Source organism: Leptonotus elevatus, chromosome 8 (assembly GCF_054856555.1).
Source record: "Leptonotus elevatus isolate MCC_2025b chromosome 8, RoL_Lele_1.0, whole genome shotgun sequence".
NCBI lineage: Eukaryota > Metazoa > Chordata > Actinopteri > Syngnathiformes > Syngnathidae > Leptonotus > Leptonotus elevatus.
In genome coordinates, this window is record NC_141246.1 from 7,127,080 (window position 1) to 7,144,180 (window position 17,101).

Here is a 17,101-nt window from a genome sequence, read left to right on the forward strand (position 1 = left end):
CGCATAATGCCAATCGGGGCAAAGTGCTGACCGATTAAATCACACACGTGTGCGCATTCCTGCTAGATTACCTCACAAATGAGGTTAATTCGCCCGTTTAGTTTACAACCCATTCAATGTGATAAGCAATGGCCTTATGACTTTATACATCCTGAAGTGGGGATCCAGATAGAAGAAATTGTGTTATGGAATGACAAGTGTAACGGATTTTAGCCATAAACAATACACACAGATGAATTATATCAGGGGTTTTAAGCCTAAAAAGTCATTTTTTTTCTTTGCATCAGATACATTTAATTTGATTTAAAAACTGTACTTTTGAGTTCAAACAAGTGATGGCAATTTCAACAAACTACGAGTTTAAAAAAATGTTTTTTTGTATCATTGCCAACAGCTACAAACATGCACAATCTTTCCTTTGTTTTCAGTTTCCTTGCTTTGTGACAACCTACATCTTCCTTCATAATCGTGCCATCCTTTTGTGGTTAAAAAAAAAAAGTACAGTACAGTCTTTTATGTGGAGCCTCATATGATAAAGGGTCACAGTTTTTCTGCCACAGTGCATTGGATGTGTAGGACTCAATTGCTTGGTGTGCTGCGCAAAAGTTGCAACTATTAATTTATTAATTAATTTTTTTACCACAGTGTTCCACTTCAGTTGCATTTGGCCTCATTGCTCAGTGTACGGTGAACCTTTGGTTGATCGAACAGTTTTAATTGTCTCTTGACAATTCCGAACATTCGGGCATTTGCTGATACTTCTCAAACGCAACACAATGCAAATGCTTCCTTTATAAGGTGAAAACAAATGACGTATTGTATTGCTTTTGCCTTTGACTATCATACAAACCACACTGATTGTTATAGTAATCAAACAACATCTCATCACATTTTAAAATACAAATACAAATGCTAAATAATTTTTGTAATGAGCTGAGCGATTTTTAAACCCAATTGACCGCCATTTCGACTTGTGACGTCATCCCGGCGTTGTCAATACAGTATATATAGGTGAATGTGAGTCTTTTTGTTTGTGTATAGGCTAATTGTTCACATGAATAATATTGCCGCTGCGCCGTTGCTACAAGTGACAACATTAAAACAGTTTATGGGTGTTGTTAGAATTGGAACCGAAAGCAAACACTATCACTGACATGATGGCATTTCACCTGATGGCCCTTACATGTCACGCGGTTTACAACGCGGAAGCAAAACAAAAGTAATGCGCATGCGCGGCAGCTTTCAAACAAGGGCGATGACATCACCCATTCAACGCACAGACAGAGAAACAAGCCCGGACACATTACTGTACTTCATGTCGCCTCACTGACGGCTGCTCCACTTTACGTACCGGTCCGGAATCCGCGAGGCAAGTCAGAACATAAACAATAACAACAAAACGCGTGGATTGGCAAGACATTTTGTCCACTAGCGCGGAGTACCTGTCAACCTGGGGAGCCGCCCGGCTGTGCAGGGGACCACCACGACGACGACGATGGGGACACTGGAGGATGAGTTGACGTCTGCGGCTGCCAAGGGGAACACGGCCGAGGTGGAGCGACTCCTCCGGGCAGGGGCGAACGTCAACGCGGCCAACCGACTGGGTTACACCGCGTTGCAGGTCGGGACAACCGAGGCAGCAACCTCATCTTTTTCTTTAACCTGCGGGGAATTTTTCATAAAAAAAAAAATCAATTAGAAAATGAGAATGAGAAAGTTATGTAGTGCTTGACAAATGTAGCAACAAGTAGACAATTAAAAATACAATAATAATGTATGGAATAAAAAGTTCAAACACTCGATAAATGAGAATTTGTGACGGTAGGTCTAATAGAAAATAACAACTTATTTTTGTATTTGGGGGGGTTTAAAGAAAAATGAATAAATGTGCTACCAAATGTGGCATTTTCGGACACAGCCTCGAAATGAAAAAGGTCCAAAAGCCTATAACGTTTATAAAAGCAGACGTGCTCGTGTGTATTTATTTCCAAAGGTGATGATGATGGGAAGCACGCCGGTGGCCCAGCTGCTGCTGGAGGGGGGCGGCGACCCGAACGTGGCCGACGCTCGAACCGGGAGCACGCCGCTGCACGACGCGGCCCGGACAGGCTTCGGAGACACCGCGAGGCTTCTGGTCCGCTTCGGTGCCTCTCCGTCGGCCACGGATTACGCCAACTGTCGGCCCGTGGATGTGGCTCGGAGACAGGGCCACGCCGACGCCGTGGCCTTCCTGGAGTCTCTGTGAAGGACATTTTGGAAAAGGAACGGCATGATGTCCCGGTATTGAATTTATTTATTAAAGGTATGGCGTTAAGGACACTTCCTTGACTTTTTGGAACGAAATACAGATGATGGTTAGGAATAATGTTGGTATTTTCATAGGAGTTTGAGCCAGCCTCTTTTAAAAAAAAAAAATGTTTTTATTTATTAGCATATTTGGATTTTACTTGAATCACTGTATAATCAAATTAACTCATGAAGATGATGCACTTTAACAGACAAAGCTTTATATTTCCATAGAACAGCCAGCCCATAAACCATTACATTTATGACACATTGTCAGTTAACTCATTCACTGCCATAGACGTCAAAAATTATTTTTGAACTATTTATATTAGTTTAACATTTGTTCCCACTTTTGTTAACAAGAATATGAAAACCTAGATTTTTTTATTTTATTTTATTAGAACAGATATAAAATTTGTGATTAATCGTGACTTAACTAGTGAAGTCATGCAATTACGATAAAGATTGTAATCACCTGACGCCCCTAATTTTTAATCATCTTTAAAATATAATAAAAAGATTGTTAACAATTATTTTATTTATTTAAAAAAAAAAAAGGATTATTTAAAAATGTGGGGCATCAGGCGATTAAAATTTGTAATCGTAATTAATCGCATGACCTCACTAGTTAACTCACGATTAATCACACATTTTTTATCTGTTCTAAATGTACAAAAAAAATTGGGGGGAATTTTTTTCAACTAATAGAAATTGTTGAAATGAATTTTCGACGTCTATAGCTGTCAATGGCAGTGAATGAGTTTTAATGTGTAAAGAAGATAAACTGTGTTATATGGGAGTTATAATTCAGGGAATAAATAGCACTATTTGCACAAATTCTACCACCTTCCAATCAGCTTTTCATTTCCATTTGGACTATTTCATCTTTTCACAAAGTGCCTTTAAGGCTACCATGTGTGTGTGTGTGTGTGTGTGTGTGTGTGTGTGTGTATGCATACAGTATACTGTACTGAATCCGCATGTAAGAAATAAAAGTGAATTACAAACCTGTTCAACACTCCCATTTAATGACTCCTTTTGGAGCATGCGTGCAAATACGCCGTTTGATGTGCTCATACACTTGTGACAAAGCACAAAAGTCAACTGAAAGTGAATCATGGTGCAAATCACATTACATTACATTCATTTACTGGCATATAGCAATCAAATTAAGTGGAAAGTAATACTAAAAATAATACAGTCAGGTGCATTGATTGAATGAGGCATACCAAAAATGCTTGCTCAGGGAATTATTTATTGGGATTACTTTACAGTATTTTTGGTTGTCTTTTGTCACAAAATGTCTACGATGTCACAAATGATAAAAGTACAAAATTGTCAACATTCACTCAGATTGCTTCTATGAATGAATCAAGAGGGCTCTGGCATGCAGCATGTGCACCTAATGCTAACTTTAATTTATAGAACACCTTTCAAGGGACCCAAGGACACTTAACCGTAACTGATGGGGTTCATTTAATGTAGATGGGTGTATTCTTGATACAGTGCGCTTTGGTGAAGAGATTAGTTTTTCTTTTTTTTTTAAATTTATGTAAAGTGAAGCAGCATCACACATTTCAGTAGGGATACAGTTCCGGAAGTGGGGATGACTTGCCAACAAAACAAAAATAACTCCATATGTCCATTAACTCATTCACTGCCATTGACGGCTATTGACGTTAAAAATTCATTTGAACTATTTTCTATTAGTTTAACATTTTTCTCACTTTTGTTAACAAGAGTATGAAAACCTAGAAAAATATGTTATTGTACATTTAGAACAGATATAAAATGTATGATTATTCGTGAGTTAACTATTGAAGTCAACAATTAATTACATTGAAAAATTGTAATCACCTGACGTGATTTTAAAAAAAGAATAAAAGATGATTAAAAATTAGGAGCGTCAGGCGATTACATTTTTAATCGTAATTAATTGCGTGACTTCACAAGTTAACTCACGATTAATCATAAATTTGATATCTGTTCTAAATGTACAATAAAAAAAGTATTTATACTCTTGTTAACAAAAGTGGAAAAAATGTTAAACTAATAGAAATAGTTCAAATTAATTTTTAACGTCAATAGCCGTCAATGGCAGTGAACGAGTTAAAAACAAGCCCATATAAAAACATATGTCTACAGCATACAAATATAAAAGCATACAAAAATAATATCTAAAGAAAATGTTCACTTAATACCCGAGAGTGAGAGAAGTCCTTACGTGTGGGGATATGAAATTCCGGGGGATTAAATTCAAATCACTTAAAATGACATGCTTGGTTTTTATTTTCAGTGGTGACAAATCCACAGCTGAGCCCAGCGTCTTTTTCCTTTGTCGGGGTTCAATGTTTGGGCAACATTACAGCCGACTGGGCCATCCCCTGAGCAGAGCAAACAAATCATCATCATCGTCATCATCATCATCATCATCATGTGTATTGACACAAAAACGGATGTATACGCAAAACATTGTTCAAATAAGGATGTCGCTACAAATGAGAGTTTCCTGCTGGAACGCCACTAGCAACTAGCTGCACTTGCAAAATAATTATTACTTTTAATGTTTGTAGCATTTATTTCACAAGACGGTTAGCTTGTAGGGTAGAATTGCTCGGCATAACATACTGGGGAAAAAAATGATCACAATTGCTTTTGATTGATATGGAACTGACGATAAAAAAAAAAAACTGGATTATTCATTGAGTTTAAAATTTTAGATTCAAATACCAAAAATTTAACTTTAAATGTAACTTCAAATACAATCAGAAAGTAAATTACAGTAGTATCAAAGTATTGTAATAATAATATATTAAAATAATAGCTTCAACAACTTAAAGCGGATTCAGGATGGGCAAAATATCATTCGTCAACCCGCAATTGTTTTTAGCGTTGTCACTATCAAATATTTTTAGAATCCATTAATCCATCAATTATTTAATCGATTAATCGACTAATCTGATTCATTTTCATTTTTTCATTTAAAGTGTATTACAAAAGCATTTTCCCCCTGATTACTGTTTGTGAACCAGTGATTGTTTTTTTATTCGTATTGGTATAGTGAATTAAAAAAAAAGGGAGGGGGGGTGATGTTTGCAAATGTCTTATTTTGATTAAAAGCAGAAGATCATCGGTCTTCTTTCATGAAGGACTACAAACATCAATTACTGTTGATCTGCTGAAATCAGAGGATTTGGATAATTTTGAATGAAAAAAAAAAAAATCACAAAAAAGCAATCACTCGATTATTAAAATAGTCGAATAATTTGATCATCGATCACTTGTCAATTAATTCATTCACTGCCATTGACGTCTATAGACGTAAAAAATTCATTTGAACTATTTCTATTAGTTTCACATTTTTTGCCCACTTTTGTTAATCGCCTGATGCCCGTAATTAAAAAAGAAAGGATTATTAAAAAGTATTGACTATTGAAGTCAACAATTAATTACATTTAAAAATTGTAATCACGTGACGTGATTTAAAAAAAATATTAAAATTCTTTAATTAATTAATTCTAAAATTAGGAGCGCCAGACAATTAAATGTTTTAATTAATTGTAATTAATCACATGACTTCACGAGTTAACTCACGATTAATCACACATTTTATATCTGTTCTAAATGTACAATAAAAAATGTTTCTAGGTTTTCATACTCTTGTTAACAAAAGTGGGAAAAAAATGTGAAATGAATTTTTGACGTCTATAGCCGTCAATGGCAGTGAATGAGTTAATCAGCTCTATTCGTTGCAAAATCAAAAAGGGCAAAATCCAAATCATGATTAAATTTAGCCATATTGAGAAGTGTTCCAAAATGATGCCCGCAAAACTTTTGAGGCAGCGATGAAGCTTTGACCCATTTTCAAATATTTGGAGTTATTCGATCGATCCTTGCGACCCTAACCGATCTCAATCAAACGTCCAGTGGCGAGCGACTAGCACCGGTCCAAAACCCCCCACCGCCTTACTTTCAAGGAGGATATGGTCTGGCTCCAGTCCATCTGGCTGATCTGAGGTATGACGGTCAGCAGGATGCTGCTGGCTTTGTTGGCGTTCTCCTTCATGGTCTTCATCACGTTGTCCACGCAAACCTGCGCAGCGGCAATCAAAAATTAATCAACAGGATTACGCAAATTATTACAAATGATACTTTTTGGCAGACACGAATGACAAATGTGTCCGTCCCGGCGTTTTTCAGCATAAAGAGCATAAAGAGAGTGAGAGTGATTCATTTTATGACGATTGCCACGGAGGCGGCGCGGTGGCTCCCGCAGGTGCGCGATAACGCCGCGTGTGGGCGACCGACCCGACTCCCGCTTCCGAAGTTCCTGCCGCTGACCTCTTCCTGTCCTGTTACAGAGCTCTCGCCACATCCTTCCGCCCGCTTCACAACTACCTCCTGCCCCCCCCCCCCCCCCCCCCCGCCACCCACACCCTCGGGCTGCTCAGCTGCCAGCCTCCGGTGCGAGGCCCGCCAGAGGAGGTTGACTCACGATGACTCATGAGCTTCACTGTCTTCATCCTGGCAAGCAGCATGAGGCCAAGCCGATGAGTGTGCGACAAACAAAAGCGGTGAAACCGGGTCACGGCGAGGGAAGCGGCACTCCAGTAATCGGTACATCCCGGAAGAAAGATACTAATTACCTATGGATGTTACAAAATGGTGGCAAGGAACTACTTTTGACTAACTGTGACCCCTCAAATGACTCACGCAAAACGTTTTTTCGTCTACAAACTTATTACAATTTTGTTTCTTAAAAAAAAAATGCAACGTAACAATTAAGGACTGCACAATATATCAAAAAATATTATCGATATTGCGATATTGTCCCATGCAATATGCATATCGCAAAGACACGCAATACGTTTCATACGGAATTGAATGCTTTTATCTGAATTTGACGAGTCAGCCGCTAACTCAAATGTGCACCGCCATCTTAGTAGTAAACGTTTAACTCATTCACTGCCATTGACGGCTATAGACGAAATATATCTTAGAAGCAATTGGCACTTTTACCGCACTGACAACAACGAGATCATAACATGTGGAAGTGAGTCACACTATATCGAACCAGTCGAATCGTCTTTTGTTGAGACTCTTCTGTACAATTTTGACTATTTACCTTGAAAAACAAAATGATTGAAAAATATTTTACAAACATTACTTCAAAAAAAAACTTTTGTCATAGGCATGGATCATCGTGGGCGTCAGTCAGATAGTTTGAATAATTTCCTCGGTTTGCAACTGCCTACAACTTAACGTGACCGGCAAAACAACTTTGCCCAAAAAGAAAAGTAAAAGCATTGACTATGACGCCGAGAGCAGCAAAGTCAACCAACCGCCTCTCACGATAAAGCAAGCCATAAAAACATCCACTCACCGCCTCCTCGTGCTCCTTCCAGCAGTCGTAATCCGTGGCCATGGCGATGGAGGCGTAGCACAAACCCGCCTCCTTGGCGAGGACCACCTCGGGCACCGTGGTCATGTTGATGACGTCGGCGCCCCACCGGCGGAACGTCAGGCTCTCGGCCCGCGACGAGAAGCGGGGCCCCTCGATGCTCAGCATGGTGCCCCTCGCGTGGCACTTGATGCCGAGAGTGCGTGCCACCTCCACCAGCAACTGTGAGGAGCGAAAATATTTTGGGAAAATAATCCAATTGCGATCTTATTTTTCCCCATCAATATTGCGATCAAATCATTGTGCCCAGGTTTTTTTTTTTTAACAAACACACAAAAAAATCTATCCATCTGTATTACAAAATCACATTTATTAAAAAATATATAGTGGTGTCAAAGTTAAAGCATTAACTCATTGATTAATCATTAACTTTTCGCATTAATCATGTATTAACTCATTCACTGCCATTGACGGCTATTGACGTCAAAAATTCATTTGAACTATTTCCGTTAGATTAACATTTTTCCCACTTTTGTTAACAAGAGTATGAAAACCTAGAATTTGTATATTGTACATTTAGAACAGATATAAAATTGATGATTAATCGTGAGTTAACTATTGAAGTCAACAATTAATTACATTGAAAATTTGTAATCACCTGACGTGATTTAAAAAAAATAGAAGATGATTAAAAATTAGGAGCGTCAGACGAAGTCATGCGATTAATTACAATGAAAACATTTAATCGCCAGAGACGATTTAAAAAAAAGAAAAGATTATTACAAATTAGGAGCGTCAGGCGATTTAATTTTTTAATCCCAAATTCATTGCATGACCTCATGAGTTAAATCACAATTAATCACACATTTTATATCTGTTCTAAATGTACAATAAAAAAATTCTAGGTTTTCAGACTCTTGTTGACAAAAGTGGAAAAAAATGTTAAACTAATAAAAATAGTTCAAATTACTTTTTGACGTCTATAACCGTCAATGGCAGTGAATGAGTTAACTGGCAATGTGTCATAAATGTAATGGTTTATGGGCTGGCTGTTCTATGGAATATATAAAGCTTTGTCTGTTAAAGGCTGGCTCAAACTCCAATGAAAATACCAACATTGTTCCTAACCATAATCTGGATTTCGTTTTACTACAACGTGATGTCAATTTAAATTTGCTCAGCACTACAGTGGTAAGCGGGTTTGGAACTCGGGAGTTATGTTGTTGTGGGCGGGGTCTCAAGATTGGGTGCGTTTGGGTGCTCACCTCTCTGGTCTTGTTGCAGAAAGGCTCAGCCATGGGAATGTGACACACACCTGGAGGACTGGTCGGCCGGCCGTCGTAAAGAGTCTGCGCTCTCTTGGTGGTCCTAAAAGCACACATTTATATTGTTCATGTTAATTATAATAACTTTGCTTACAAAAAAAACTGCAATCCCACAAAAAAAGGGAAAAAATGACAGCTCGTAAATGGATAAACTATATATATCTTATAATATATGTTGCACCTGTACTTATCAAATTACAGAATTATTTAAAATTGTCAAATGTAAAAAGCAGCAAAAACTAATTGCGCAGACTCGATCCATTATGTTCGTTTTGACAATATTAACTCATTCACTGCCATCGACGGCTATAGCCGTCAAAAATTCATTTGAACTATTTCTATTAGTTTAACATTTTTCCCCACTTTTGTTAACAAGAGTATGAATAGATTTGTTTTTATTGCGTTAGAACAGATATAAAATTTGTGATAAATCGTGAGTCAACTAGTGTAGTCATGCGATTAATTACGATTAAAAATTGTAATCGCCTGACGTCCCTAATTTGTAATAATCTTTTCTTAAAAAAAAAAAAATTAAAGATGATTTAAAATAAAAAATAAAAATTAAGAAAAGATTTTTTAAAATTTGGGGTATCAGGCGATTTTTAAAATTAATTAATTTGTAATTAATCGCATGACTTCACTAGTAACTCACGATTAATCACAAATGTTATACCTGTTCTAAATGTACAAAAAAAATATTATAGGCTTTCATACTCTTGTTAACAAAAATGGGAAAAAATGTTAAACTAATAGAAATACTCCACAAGAACCACATTTATGTAACAATGCGTGACAAATGCAGAAGTGACTCGGTAAAAAAAACAAAAACAAAAACACGACTCACTAAACTATAGCAACAAATGTTCAAATCTGGTGGGTGGAGCCACGCAAAATAAGCACACATGGTGATTTATTTTGTGGCACATGCCTGAGCAGGATGATCAAAGTGGATATTAACATCATTTCTGACTGACTTTGTGTGGTCAGCTAATAAAGAGCGCACAGCAGAGATATCAATTCTTTCAAATCTGGAAGGAAATTCTTTTAGGTCGCAATGGTGACGCGAGACTCAGTACATACTCAAGTACATAGTTTCTTCCAGCAGGTCCAACTTGTTCTCAAAAAGACGTTAGAATAAGCTATCTTTAAATTTTTGATATAAATCTAACCTGCAGAAAATACATTTTTATTTAATTTTTTGTGTCATTTCATAGTAAAAATAAAAAATAAAAAATAAAAAATAAAAAATAAAAAATAAAAAATAAAAAATAAAAAATAAAAAATAAAAAATAAAAAATAAAAAATAAAAAATAAAAAATAAAAAAGAATTTCAATGCATTGGCTAGTCTGCTTTAAAAAAAATTTTTTACGGCTAAACTTCTCACAAGTCATACGAGAAACGTGAGACGAGCAGGAAGAGAAGTTCCCAAATGTTTAGAGGAATCCCTCCGTAGTAATCCGTCATCTCACCTGAGGTTCAATGTCACATTGTTGACATTTTTCTTAAACGCTCACTGTTGACACTGAAAAAGCATTTGGGGAAAGAAAAAAAAAAGTATCAAGCACGACAAGTTCCTTCCCGCACCGCCCAGACACCTCAATCACATGGTAACGTGAATCATGTCACAGAGATGTGTGGGAACACGTTGGACGTATTACGGACCTCCCACGCAATAAATGCAACCACTCACGTTCCTCAAATTGCATTTTAACATGCGGATTTTGATAACCAGTTTACCGGTCGATGAATTGATCTATGATGACGATGTCGCCAGGCTGGATCTCCTCTCGCAGCGATCCGCACGCCGTGGTGACCAGCAGATGTGTGCAGCCCTCCTCCCTCAGCGCCCAGATGTTGGCCTGGTAGTTGATGTTTGATGGCATGATGGTGTGCTGCCTCCCATGCCTGAAAAGACCAAGAACGTATTGACAAGCATTAAAGATATACTGCCAACTGTCTGCCATTTTGTTTTTTCTATGGGCAAAGGGGAAAACCAGCTCAAATCTCATGCAAAACAATAAGTGCCTATGTACAGTTAATTTGTATTTCACTTTACAAATTTTGAGGAATAAGCGGTTGAGAAAATGAATGGATGGACTTTACAATATATTTGCATTATTTAACTGTTTTTCTGAAAATATTTATTTTATTTGAAACATGTTTTTATATTAATTTATTACATAAACATTTACACATAAAGATTTTATTCAAATCATTATTTAAGGACAGTGTGTTTTTTCCTACATTCACGTGCAATGGTAATTTTTAAACTGCATAATGTTAAAGTGTAATCAAAGTAAAATCTATATTACACTATTGTAGACCCACATTGGTCATGAGGGTGGTACTTGTGGAGCCAAGTATTATTATTATTATTTTTAGGTGGCACTTGATGTTAAAAAGCCCGAGAAACACTGAATAAAACTAGTAAAAGAGGGGGCGAGTATAACTGACAATTCCAGTAAAAGTCACAAGATGGTGCTATTAATTTTTTTTTTATTACATTCAACTAAACTCGATGGACAAACTGAGGAAAATTAAATAGCGACTTTACTCACTACTATATTCTATAAATTGATGGGTCTTACCTTGCCAGGAGGACACATTCAACATTTTTTATCTTCCCCAATATCAAGGCATCTGATGGCTGTCAACAAAAACAGCATTGATAGTTAAAAAAATAAAACATAAAATAAAAATAGAAAGAAATGAGTTTATGGGTAAAATTTAGTTGCAATGTCGAGCACACAACGAACCTTTCCATAGGGGGTGTCAACATAACGTTCGGTTCTTCCCTCCAGTATATCAGGATCGCCCAACCCCGAGCCGCCAATTATTCCAATCTACGAGGTTTGGGGGGATAAAGAAAGAAATTAAAGAAAAAGGATTGCAATTGCTGTCAAACATGCTGAGTTCTGATGCTCGGCATACTTTTAGTTTGAAAAGTTGGCGTGACGTAAAAGTCGAGACAGGAGCGTCCTCGTATAAGTGCTATGCTAACAATGACGCATATATTGCTCGTAAAATTAGAATAAAAAGCACGAGTTTGCAAAAATGTCTCCAAACTGTTAGCTTGTCCCTGCTGTCAGTCTCATGAGTGTTGAAAAGCCTCATGTTTAGCCATGCTGCTTACTGCTTAGTCAGCGAGGTTACACAGCGATTAAATATGGATACATTAGTTAAGTGTATTGATTTAGTTGTTCTTTTACCTTAACGGGTGCCGAAGAACTCATGACGTCACTGGTCAAATATTGACAATATTAGAGCAATTTGCCAGGTGAGCAAGTTGCCGCTACTGCAGTACTTGCTGGGAAAAGGCACATTTCTCTTCCTGGTTATACGCGCCCTTCAGAGTAAAAGCATGAACTTCCACACACTCATCAGAGCTGGGAACCGGAATGGCTGGTTAATTGTCTCTCGTCACTCACACTTGTCAATTTCACTGGCCCATGTTTACCTATGAAAGTCTGACTCTTTAGGAAGACCTATGTCTGTTTTTGGCTCTCTGCTCACCATGTATACCACCACCCACACTCTCCGTTCCAGCGTCCTGACCCATACTGGAACACGGCAACAAATAAAACTCACCTTGGTGCGGGAGACAGTACATAAATGCTGAACTCTGTCACATTTCAGTTTGTCTATAAATTTGTCATCGGCATTGCTTTGATTTACTGTCTGCCGCCATCTTGGCATTAATCTGTGCTCAATTTGGATAAATGTTTAAAAATAAAAAAAATAACAAACCCAAATCTCAGAACTGTCACATGCTGAGAACAAGCCCACGATGATACCCTAACCAGTGCTTGTAAACCTCTTAAACCATAATCCATTTAATTTCTCAATAAATAAATTAGACAATGTGATTTTTGCTGCAAATTAAAAAAATCTCAATCAAATGTGTGCAATGTGTTTATATGCCTGTTTTGGATGTGGATGCTGGACAAAATTAAATTGTCCCAGAGTCGAAATTGAAAAACACAAAATGCCCAAAAATAACTTTAATACAAATACTCTAGTTGATTCATAAGCAACGGATGGCGATCATGATGTGCATGGGGACATAACATTACCCGAAGAAATCAAATCCCTGAGAACACATCTTAAAATTCAAATGTTTTTTTTTTTTAAATGAGGTTTAACATGAGGAGTAGTCGCAGCCACACGTGGAGTCATTTTGCTGATCTGTGGCGTCGTTGGCGGGGGTCGGGTCCCCGCTGGAGGTTCCGGCCCGGGTACCGTCAGCACGATCGCTGTCGCTCTCGATGGTGATCGAAGTTGACGAATGTTTGTCTTTGCTCCTCTGCCTCTTCTCTTTCTTCTTCTTCTTCTTATGATGATGATGATGATGTTTGCTGCGGACACTCGGACTCCTCTCGTCTTTCCCGTCTGCGGATTTCTTCTCAGCTGCGCGGGTGTCGCCCTTGGGGGACGAGGGGTTCTCAAGATGTCGGGTTTTGTATTTGCTCTTGCCGCCGGGCTTTTCGTGATGAGATCGTCTCGTCGACGGCGAGGTGGAGCAAGTTCTGGACCTGGTCCTGGACTTCCGTCTATCTCGCCGCCTCGGTGTCCTGCTGCGACTCCTGGGACGATAGCGTCGGTCGGAATGCTTCCGGCTGGCTTGGCGGTTGACGTCGCTCTCTTTCCTTTTGTGTTTACTGTCGCATTTCCTGTCTCTGCGGTTGCAGTGATAGTCTCTCTCTCTGCTGCGACAGTTAACCGGGCTGCGGCTGTGGTGTCGGCGCTCGGCACTCGATCTTTTCTTCTTGTGCTTTCTGTCCTTGGAGCCGCGTTTCCGGCTGGATCGCTCGCAACCGCCTCTGTCTTTTCTCTCGGGCTCGCCGGACACCTTGCATACTTTGGACTTGAGGGTACCGAGTCTTTCTTTGGTATCGAGGTGATGACGGGGGTCTGCTTCCGTGGGCCCGCTCCTCGGCGAGGTTGAGGCGCTGTCACTGTCGAAGCGAACGTGCTGCGGCAGGGGCGGCACTTCTTTGGCGTCGTCGCTCCAGTACTCGTCGGAGGACAGCTGCACCAGCTCGGGGGTCCTTTCGCCGCTCGGCTTAATGAAACCTACGATGACGCAGTCGTCGCTCTCCGACGACAAACAGTCGTCGACTTGAATGTGCGTCGCGTTTCCTTGCTGCGCTGGCGAACTTGGGATTTCTTGCGCTTCCTCCTCTAAGCTGCTGTCCGAGTCGGAGTCATGGACCGACTCTATTCCCGTTTGACTCTGCTCCGCCGAGGTGGAATACGACGGCCCCGGCGTCTCGTCATCCCACGGGGATCGGCTCAGGTTCGTCGCGGTGTATCCGGGGGTCCTGGGGGGCTCCAGGTCCACGTCCTCGTCCTCGGAAATCGCTATGACGGAGGAGTCGGAGCTGATGTCCGAACTGGAGGAGTGGGCCGAGCACTCGTACATGGCGTGCTGGTCGTAGGCGTCCATGTTGAACGGGGACTTTGCGAAGCTGATGAATTCGTGCAGGAAATGATCAGTGCGGCCTTGTAGGAACGGCCAGATTTCCTCCTGGATGGCTCTGTCCTCCATGTCCACACGGGTGATGCGGGACATGATGATGTGCTGGACGATGTTAACCAGGGAGCCGTGCGCGCCGTACAGCACCACAAGCTCTCTTTTCAGCCAAGGGATGAGCCTGTGCAAGCAGGCGGGGTTTCTGCGATAGAACTCGGCAGAGGTGTCCCGGGAACGTCCGCCGTCGCGCACGGTGCGGACCCTCAACCCCTGTCTGTAGAGTTCTCGCCGGAAGTTGACCATTTCGAGCTCTCTGACATTGTGCAACTGGCGGCCTTCGTCCGCTGCTCTCCTCTTGGCCGCCATCCTCATCATCATGCGCCGGATGTAACGAGTCTGCTGCTGCTGGGGGGGGTTGGCCGTCGAATCAAATATGACGCCGTTGTCTGGAGGGGGAGAAGTCCTTCCCCAGCTCTGCCGCTGCACCCCGGTAAGAGTGGTGCGGTACCTGAACCGCACACCGCCAAACATCCCAAAAGATCCATTAGTCACTGGCTTCAGGTCATACTGTTTAAAGTCTTGCTCCGATTTGATACTATGATAAATGGAATTAAATGGCTGCTTGCACAACGGGCATTCGGCCTTGTTCTTAGACCACTCGTGGATGCAGCGAAAACAGAACTTGTGCAGGCAGATGTCCAGGTAGGCAATGTTGTTAAACGCGTCCAAGCAGATGGGACACTTGGAGTCCGGGGACACGTCGGCAGACTTTGCTGCTTCCGGGGTTTTCCTCTTGTTCCTCTTCTGGTTCTGCTGCAGGGCAAGCTTGATTGCCGACATGGTCTGGAACAAAACAAAGTTCAATTTCAAATTTGCTATTTAATTATGACAAGTCACATTTTTTGGAGACTTCTAAGTATCTACCGTACAAGTAGGGCTGCTGCTCGATTATGGAAAAAAATAATCAACATCGTTGTGGCAATAATCACTTAATCAATTATTCAAACAATTATTTATTTTTGGTACAAAACAAGATTTTTTTTTTAAATTTTAAAATATTAAGATTAATTAAAAAAAATATAAACACTATAATTATGTAAGTTCCTTTTGGACCAACTAAATTTATAATAATATATATTTATAATTGTATTTTTTTAGGCAAAAACTTGACGTTGGAGTGCAGCTTCTGCACTGTGCATTAGGACGATCATTTGTTTTTTTTTGGTAGAAAACAAGAAAATCTTTACACATTTAAAAATATTAAAAGGATCGTTGTGCAGTTTGTCACTTTTTTACTCGCGTAACCGCTGCATCTGTGTCATGCTCGTTCGTGGTTCGCGTGCGAGTACGTGCACGATCTTGAAGCGACAGCCACAGTTGACAAACGAAGACATGACTTCAAAAGAGGTAAGAAAATAAAAAATAAAAGAAAAAATGCAAATGTATCAATTTAAACAACTCAAAAAAATGTATTAATCTTTTTTTTTTTACGGTTATGCCGGTTTTGTAATTTTGGAGTGTAATACTTGACATTGTAATTTAATTTCGATCAATTGCACAGGCCTACGTACAACCATACGTTATACTTGAGCTAAACACCAGACATTCCATCTCTGGCAACAGATATACACTGTAGAAAATTTGAAGGCAACAAGTGAACTTTATGAATACAAAACCGTCTCAACTACCCTACATTCAATGATTTTTCATGAGAAAGACGTGACAATAGAGACCTAATATTTTGGATTTTTCTTTTTAACAAGTGTGTCTTTTTGCAAGGCATTCTGAGATGGTTAGGTGGGATGCATTTGATGAAATGACCCAAACCCCTAATAGAATGACTTTTCTACGGCCATATTTAAGATTTCACGTCAATTTAGATGTAAAAGAAAACGACAAAATTGTGCTTACTCAACAATACGCGAGTGTTTTGTAAAATACATGACCAGTAGAAATGTTTTTCATCCGTTGAATCTACGCAGCATTGTGCTGTGAAGACATTTGATTCCTTACTACTTTTAAATCACTGTTAAAGCAAACACCTTTATCGAAAATGTATCGCCAAATGTTATAGCATCTATATCGCAATATATACTAGACATATTTACGTGGCTAGCACTAACCGGGTACTCCCTTCCTACTATTTTTACACCTCCCAAGTTAAATGTTAATAACTCGGGACATAACCTTACTTTAATAGTACACATTTAAGGCCGTCTTAATGCCTCAACGCTATAAAGAGATGAGACTGATCTGTGCTTTAAAAAAGATCGTACTTGGATAGCGAGTGGGCCATCTATCTAGGAGAGCTAGCTAAAGCTAATGCTAGCAAGCTAGAACCTGCTAACTGTCCTCGAGTAGTTTGATTTGACATAAAATGACACATTTACCTCCAGTTTTAAATCGCTCGTGTAAGTTAGCGACTGATTCGACTTCCTCCGTGTCTTACGATCGCACTTGTAGCAACATTTGACAAATTCCAACTCTTCCCAAGACGCGACGCGTGCCTAGATGACGTCATTCTCCAAAGGCACATTGTTGTCTTTCGTAATCAGTGAACTTCCGATCTTCACAATAAGAGGGATTCACTTCCGTTTAACGGGTGGATGGAACTG

The 17,101-nt window shown here is 39.6% G+C and overlaps 3 protein-coding genes across 4 annotated transcripts; 1 reads left to right on the forward strand and 2 right to left on the reverse strand.

Annotated features, from left to right (window-relative positions):
• The first annotated feature begins 1,241 nt into the window (after positions 1-1,241).
• On the forward strand, positions 1,242-6,692 carry cdkn2a/b (cyclin-dependent kinase inhibitor 2A/B (p15, inhibits CDK4)). 2 transcript variants are annotated; one of them, XR_015095824.1, is made up of 3 exons: positions 1,242-1,621; positions 1,994-2,302; positions 6,648-6,692. XR_015095824.1 is itself a non-coding variant. In XM_086083239.1 (2 exons), the coding sequence occupies exons 1-2, from the start codon at positions 1,496-1,498 to the stop codon at positions 2,243-2,245; spliced, it is 378 nt and encodes a 125-aa protein (XP_085939365.1). In that variant the 5' UTR covers positions 1,242-1,495; the 3' UTR covers positions 2,246-3,511. The 2 variants fall into 2 exon arrangements, 1 of the variants encoding a protein (XP_085939365.1); XM_086083239.1 differs by lacking the exon at positions 6,648-6,692 and having other exon boundaries at positions 1,994-3,511.
• On the reverse strand, positions 3,522-12,377 carry mtap (methylthioadenosine phosphorylase). Its single transcript, XM_086083237.1, has 8 exons — positions 12,223-12,377; positions 11,770-11,856; positions 11,602-11,660; positions 10,751-10,918; positions 8,953-9,055; positions 7,670-7,909; positions 6,257-6,379; positions 3,522-4,670 (listed from the first exon to the last, which is right to left on the reverse strand). Exons 1-8 carry the CDS (start codon positions 12,244-12,246, stop codon positions 4,632-4,634), a joined length of 843 nt encoding a protein of 280 aa, XP_085939363.1. The 5' UTR covers positions 12,247-12,377; the 3' UTR covers positions 3,522-4,631.
• Positions 12,378-13,020: 643 nt separating this feature from the next.
• Positions 13,021-17,040, reverse strand: toporsa (topoisomerase I binding, arginine/serine-rich a). Its single transcript, XM_086081760.1, has 2 exons — positions 16,877-17,040; positions 13,021-15,329 (listed from the first exon to the last, which is right to left on the reverse strand). The coding sequence occupies exon 2, from the start codon at positions 15,324-15,326 to the stop codon at positions 13,152-13,154; it is 2,175 nt and encodes a 724-aa protein (XP_085937886.1). The 5' UTR covers positions 15,327-15,329; positions 16,877-17,040; the 3' UTR covers positions 13,021-13,151.
• Positions 17,041-17,101: the final 61 nt, after the last annotated feature.

Coding starts and splice junctions, on each gene's coding strand:
- mtap (XM_086083237.1), bottom strand. CDS start 12,246: ATGAGTTCTTCGGCACCCGTTAAG. Junction 11,857..12,222: donor GTTCTTCGGCACCCGTTAAG/GTAAAAGAACAA, acceptor CAAACCTCGTAG/ATTGGAATAATTGGCGGCTC. Junction 7,910..8,952: donor TCTGCAACAAGACCAGAGAG/GTGAGCACCCAA, acceptor CGCTCCTCACAG/TTGCTGGTGGAGGTGGCACG.
- toporsa (XM_086081760.1), bottom strand. CDS start 15,326: ATGTCGGCAATCAAGCTTGCCCTGCAGCAGAACCAGAAGAGGAACAAG.
- cdkn2a/b (XM_086083239.1), top strand. CDS start 1,496: ATGGGGACACTGGAGGATGAGTTGACGTCTGCGGCTGCCAAGGGGAAC. Junction 1,622..1,993: donor TGGGTTACACCGCGTTGCAG/GTCGGGACAACC, acceptor TTATTTCCAAAG/GTGATGATGATGGGAAGCAC.